Source organism: Micropterus dolomieu, linkage group LG10 (assembly GCF_021292245.1).
Source record: "Micropterus dolomieu isolate WLL.071019.BEF.003 ecotype Adirondacks linkage group LG10, ASM2129224v1, whole genome shotgun sequence".
Lineage (NCBI taxonomy): Eukaryota > Metazoa > Chordata > Actinopteri > Centrarchiformes > Centrarchidae > Micropterus > Micropterus dolomieu.
This window is the reverse complement of record NC_060159.1, coordinates 207,231-214,064: the sequence shown is the minus strand read 5'-3', so window position 1 is coordinate 214,064 and position 6,834 is coordinate 207,231. Positions and strand designations below refer to the sequence as shown.

At 40.2% G+C, this 6,834-nt stretch overlaps 1 protein-coding gene across 1 annotated transcript in view; it reads left to right on the top strand.

The window, feature by feature from the left end:
* Positions 1-1,594: 1,594 nt before the first annotated feature.
* Positions 1,595-6,834, top strand: part of meis2b (Meis homeobox 2b) — a 30,152-nt gene continuing 24,912 nt past the window's right edge. Inside the window, exons 1-6 of the mRNA XM_046060781.1 lie at positions 1,595-1,606; positions 1,913-2,145; positions 2,668-2,809; positions 3,049-3,099; positions 3,359-3,409; positions 3,491-3,641. Of these exons, the coding sequence (XP_045916737.1) occupies positions 1,595-1,606; positions 1,913-2,145; positions 2,668-2,809; positions 3,049-3,099; positions 3,359-3,409; positions 3,491-3,641 (640 nt within the window). The remainder of the gene's footprint in view (positions 1,607-1,912; positions 2,146-2,667; positions 2,810-3,048; positions 3,100-3,358; positions 3,410-3,490; positions 3,642-6,834) is intronic.

The window sequence follows — 6,834 nt, the reverse complement described above, 5'->3', positions numbered from 1 at the left end:
CAAGGGGATCTTCAATACTTCACTTCATGCTGGGTGTAAGGCCCATTGTTTATCTTATTATCATAAATAAAGATGTAAAAAGAAAGGGAGTTTTCTTCAAAACAGTATTTCTGTCTGTGTGTCATGGGTAGCCTTCAATAAAGGTTTTTAAATAAATATAATCCAAAATTGTAATGCTAACCCTGGGTCGTCAGTGCGCATGTGTAGGCGTTGCATGTATGTGTGTAGTGGTAGTGGAGGAACACTTGCTGTGCGTGCATGTTGTTCGCAGCTGACATTGATTCTGAAATGATTCTGATATCATTTTTAAACAGCCGGCTATTTGAAACAGACCAGGACTAAGAACTAAGGCACAGAACTAAATTGCAAGACTAAGAACTAAGATAAGAGACAAGACAGAAACTATGTAAACTAAACATGCGAATGAACAAAAGAACTAGGCTACAAAACACAAAACCCTAAACCATGACAAGATCAAATAAAACTTGTAGAAACACAGAACCCAAAACCAAACCTATGAAAACAGACTAAAACACGAAAAAGAATGAACACAATACCACAGTCCTGACAAAAAGTGATCATATACTAAACAGTAAATATGGCCAAAACAACAGACATTCGCCTGGTATATTTTTGAAAAATTGTGTAATAACTGTTCTATATTATTTTATTTTATTATTAAATTTACAGTTACAGTTGTATTCCAGATTTATTAGAATATATTCAGTTGCATTGTAATCAGTTGGATGATGGTTTTGATGGTGATATTGCTATTAAAATATAGATCTTATACTAGGCCAGGATGAAAATATCATGTTTTCCTTTATTGCATCTCCATTTACTCCTTAATAGCAGAATAAATAGGTTAATTTACAGTTGATTCATATTCCAGCTTCCGACCTATCAAAGGAGACTAGAATTATGCATCTAGGCCTGAGTTGGTTGAGTTATTCCAAATTCATTATGGGTATGTTATTTTATGCGTTTTCCCTAGAAATAGGTGCCTGTTTCCAAAACATAAATTGTTAAAGGGGACTGGGTGCTTAAGACCCCATAACTTTTTAGGGTAGGGTCAATAAAGGTTTAACAGTCCGGGTTTATTTTGAAAGTCATGACCGGAAAACAACATTTAAAAGCAGTGACTTGTAAGTGGGCAGGGGCTGGTTGCACCCACCCTACTCCTCCACGGCCCGTCATCAGCGAGTCCTGCAGATCGCAGAGCGGTCCTATAAGCGCTTCTCCAGCAGACCTGCGGACAGTGAGCGTGTCGGCGCGCAGAGACACTGACAACAGGACTGAGCCACGAACCATCAACTCGGAACTAACATCAAACACTCAGATCTGACAGATTACTACTAATCCTCTTGTTGAAGAACAACAGGAAAGCAGTTGCCAATGCGCGTTTTGGCACTGTGCTAACGTGAGGACTAATCCTGTTTTTGGTCTCTTCGTTGATTTGAATTATTATTGACTTGCTCCATGCCACAGAACAGGATAGGATTATAACTCTCGTTTGGATTTAATACACTTTTCATCGTTTTAACTATCCATCAACGCCAACTTCTCTTTACACATCTGGAAATTGCGCACGGGGATGGCGCAACGGGTAATTTTTGATTTTTGATTATTACAACACTTACAGCACAAGATTATTCCTTTCCTGCACAGGTCACTGTGTACACTGTGTAATCACAGGTACATGAATGAAAACTATGATGTGGACCCACAAAAGCTAATTCAGTAAGTGCTTCTATATAAATGCCCCAGCCTCTACAGGAGGCCAGGTCTAATGCCCGTATTGCATACAATAAACAGGAAGAGTATGTCTTAATTTAAATAGAAAGTTTTTTTTCCTACACTTGCCCTCCTGTCATATGTTCATGCCTAATGTCATCTTCAACTTTCCCCGCAGTACGATGAGTTGGCTCATTACGGAGGCGCGATGGACGGAGTCGGAGTCCCCACTTCCATGTACGGAGAACCGCACGCCCCACGGCCCCTGTCCCAGGTCCACCACCTGAACCACGGGCCGCCACCGCACCCGACGCAGCATTATGGAGCCCACGCGCCGCACAACATCATGCCCAGCAGCATGGGCAGCGCCGTCAACGACGCACTGAAGAGAGACAAGGACCAAATCTATGGGTGTGGATATAATAATAATACTAAAACTAATACTGCTACTGCTACTAGGCTACTTCTAATAAAATGCATTTTTTTATTCTGATGTTATAGAGAAAGAAATGAAACTGTACACATAGGCACAAAAGTTAATTTCAGCTGTTGAGCAGAAATCCACAATGACATTTCACATAAATTCATTTTTTATCTTACAATTAATAATATACTCTGCTCATAAGATGAAGTAAGTTTCGATGCAGTTCCAGTTAGATCTATTTTTGCAGCTTGAAATAATGCACTTATACCTCAGCAGTGAATGTAATTGCTTAATATCTCTGACAAATTGTTTGCATTTGAAACAGATGAAATAATCTCAATGCTGCGGCGCATTTGTTCCCACACATTAAGGAGGAATAAATACATTTTTGTACATCTTACAAAGCGGTATTCTTTTGTTGACATCACCGACCTTAATGTGAAACGAAATCTGCCGCCGCTGTAGTTCATGTTCAGGCCTAACAATGGGCCTGTCTTCGCCTGTTGCAGCCACCCTTTATTCCCTCTGCTGGCTCTGGTGTTCGAGAAGTGCGAGCTGGCGACCTGCACGCCCAGAGAGCCCGGGGTGGCGGGAGGAGACGTCTGCTCCTCTGACTCCTTCAACGAAGACATAGCTGTGTTTGCAAAACAGGTAGGACAGACACAGACAGGTGCGCTGAATATACAGAGAGTAAGAAAATAATCTGCAGCCGAATGTGTTCACGACCAAAACTGCAACATTTCATTTTCTGGAACCACATTAAGTTAAATACTAATTTGATTATAATTTTGTCAGTTTGATTAATTTAAACCTCCAGGTTTAAGTTAAAAAAAAAAAACGTTATCCGTTTGAAAACACCAAGTGACGTCTTATTTTCTGTCTTGGTTCAGATTCGCGCAGAGAAGCCTTTATTTTCTTCCAACCCAGAGCTGGATAACTTGGTGAGTCCTCTGCAGCCGCCAGATTTCTCTCTCTGTAATAAAAGAAAAATATTTTTATTATGTTGGTAATTATCAAATGCACACAGTCATTATTATGATGTCTAAAATAATGCCGTTATCATGGTTTTTATTAAAAAAGAAAATTATGTGTGTGTGTGTGTGTGTGTGTGTGTGTGTGTGTGTGTGTGTGTGTGCGTGTGTGTGTGTGTGTGTGTGTGCGCGCGCGCGCGCGCGCGGGGGGGGGGTATATATTTTTTAGATGATTCAAGCTATTCAAGTCCTACGATTTCACCTCCTGGAATTAGAGAAGGTAAATATTTTGTTTGTTCACCTTTAATATTAATATTATTCCAGAAAACTCGGTAAGTCTAAATAAAGACTTGATTTGCAGGTCCACGAGCTTTGTGATAACTTCTGCCACCGGTACATCAGCTGCCTGAAAGGCAAAATGCCCATCGACCTGGTCATAGAGGAGCGAGATGTCTGCAAGTCGGACTTTGACGACCTCTCGGGATCCTCCACCAACCTGACAGATCACGTAAGTCTCATGGAAAGGGTTATACTTCTCAGGAGGAGAAGCTTGCATGCAAGTGTCTCCTTCAGTCAGGAATTCTCTCTAGTTTTGAAGGTGTGTGAGCTGCTTGCAGGTCTAACTCTTATTATTGAAATAGCTTACAGTTGTTGTTTACCTATACAAGTGGCTAATAGCTGTTTCTGTTGACCACTGGTTACCAAACCCTGGGGTGGGGCCAATCCAAGGGGTCACCAAATAAATTTTAGGGGTCTTGAAGGAAAAAAAAAACACTGCATTCTCCCCTTTTTTATTGTATTCCTATTTTATTCTTAAACACTGCACTTTTTAAAAATAACATGCTGGAGAGTTTTAGCTCACAATGTGAGTGAATTTCTCACAGCATGTTAACATGTTGCAGCTTCTGACTGGGGATGCATGACATTGCTTCATTTGACGAGTTTGTGGCATTAATGAAGCCGAGTGCTGTTTGCAGTTTGATGCTGCTGGTGCAGCAGAGCCTCAGTGGAACAAAGAGAAACTGCTCACAGTATGCACACTTGAGATTTGTTGTGTTTGTCAATGACAATTTGTAACTTTATTGATGAAGATGATGATTGGTGTTTGCTTCAGTCATCGGTCTTCTGTTTCTCAGCAAATAATATTAATACAGCTATTTGTTCCTACTTTGGGCCCCTGCTTTTCTTTACAAATTCAGATGTTGAAGTGATTTTGAGTTGCAGTTTAGCAGCAGTATTGGACTATGTGCAAAAAACATATATATATATAGTATAATTTCCATGAATGTCTGGAAATTATTCATGTATTCATCGGATGCCCGACACTTAACCTCTCAACATGTAGGAGCTCATGGCTGCTACAGATGGTCTCAAGAAAGATGTCTAAAATTGATATCAAACAGTCATTTGATTCATTGATTTTTAAAAATTTTTTTTATTGCCAAGTAGTGTTTTACACATACGAGGAATTTGCTGTGGTGATAAGGTGCTACACGTAGACAAACATACAATCAACATAAATAAATATAGAAATATATAAATATGCAATGGGATAAAGTTAACATAAAATGTCTTATCCAAATGCGCATGGCAACTCATGGGATTATGAGGTTTGCACCACCCAAAAATCGAACCATGGGCCAGGAAAGGCTGAGAAACCCTGACTAAAATGCTGTTTTATTGTAATGTTTACCATGCAAAGTGTAAATTCAATCAAATATGAATACTGGCATCATCAATTGTATAGGTGCAGATTCAGTGAAAAACATCATTACTGACTTCAGTGACTTTAGAAACATACATCGTCTTTATTCTTTTGAGAGACGCTTCCTTCTGAATCAAGTGACAGAATGCAGTTTGTGTGTGTGTGTGTGTGTGTGTGTGTGTGTGTGTGTGTGTGTGTGTATGTGTGTGTGAGGGGCCACCAGTTGATGTGACAGGACGCTCTCTGGCTGTTTTGCCTTCCTCCTAACGGCTGCTACAAAATGCATGTGCTACTCTCCTCTGGGTAGAAAGACGTGCATAGCTGTGTAACATAGATGCACCATGATCAGTTTATTGTGTGAGTGTGGGGTGAGTGTACAGGTAGGTTAATGTGACTCTATGTGTTTTGCAGCCATCACCCATGTGAAGGCTCATGCTGATGGTTTGGACTGTAGCTCCTGATGGCTGATCTTTTGTGTTGTGCAAAAAATATCCCAATTTAAACATTTTGTCTTTTGAGTCAGAGTGTCTCATTTTCTGAAAGCAAGCGAAAACCTGGCAGTACAATTTAATTTCATCTGATTCCAATTTGAATCAGCTGTAGTGTCATTTTCTGTGATCTGCACAAGATACTGGCACTCATTCAAGACAATTATCGACCAACAAAACAAAAACAAAGTTTCTTTCATTTATTCTTAAAGGATGAAAAAGCATCTAAAAATAGCATTTAGACCATCGTATGACATATACCTGCCATGCATGTTTTACTGACACCTGTGAGACTAGTTCAACAGAATCATTGTAAAACCTTTACTCTCAGCATACTGATACTCAAACTATGCATTTTGGAGGAGCCTGAGAACAAAGAATATTATTTCCAATGACTGCTTCACTGTAATTATTGTAAATATGAAAAATAATGAACTTTTGTCTTTATTGAATTGTAGAAGGTCAAGGGTTGGGCAAGGACATGCCATGCAGCAAAGATCCCTGGTCTGAATCAAAACAGGGATGTTGATATACATGGTCAGTGCTTTAAACCCTAAAATGAACACCAAAACCCAAAGTCAGTTTTGTAGAATCGACATCCACTTTGACAGGGTAGAAGATGGATTAACAGGTACCTGAAAAGTCCTCCTTAAGCTTGACTGCTTTGGTTTCTGTGGAACAAATCCTCTAGTTAAATGTGATAAATGTATGTGCTTTTCCTGAAACAGAACTTTGTTTGGTTTGTGTTTGTAGCTAGTGGTCATTTGGTGTAGGAATTCAACCTGTCTTTACAGAGAGTAATCTGGATAATCTGCAAAAAGCAACTGTATAAGGTAAACAGAAGCTTGAATGTTTGGTAGAATTTTCTTTATCTATGTATGAATTTCATACACACGCCGGTCCTGGTTGCACATTACCCTCCATTCCTGTTAATTAGGTTTTAACAGATGGGGTGTTAGGAAATAAAGCCTTCATTAACTTGATAAACATGGAAACACATGGCGCCTCTTTGAGTAGCTGTGTGTACTGAGGAGTTGTAATTATTGTGTGGCTGGACAAGAAAAGAGGGGCCATCATTGAGAGGCCTCATTCACACTGTTCCATTATCCCTGTGCTTCTTCTTGTCATCTGCCAACCTCTTCATCTGATCACCATCCGGCAAACAGCTGACGCAGAGAGGCTGAAGGGGGAGATCTGCTGTTTGGTTTGGGCCTATGGCTGTCTGAGTGGCAAGGCCGATCAGCCCAATAAATACAGGGTTTCCCCCAACACGGCCACAGACACAGCCTTGACACAGGAGGGTCCACATGCTGCAGGGTTACAGACTGTCCTCTAAACTGTTCTGCAATTATATTTAAACCTCCCTCTTGGACAGAATGGTAATGTTGTTCGTGTCTCACATCTTTGACAACTTGGTTTCAGCCTTACTATGCTAATCATGCCATGCATCTTTGTGTCTGGGAGACCTCATACTGGACCTACTAGACCTTTCTCATCTATTTTTTCCCCTCT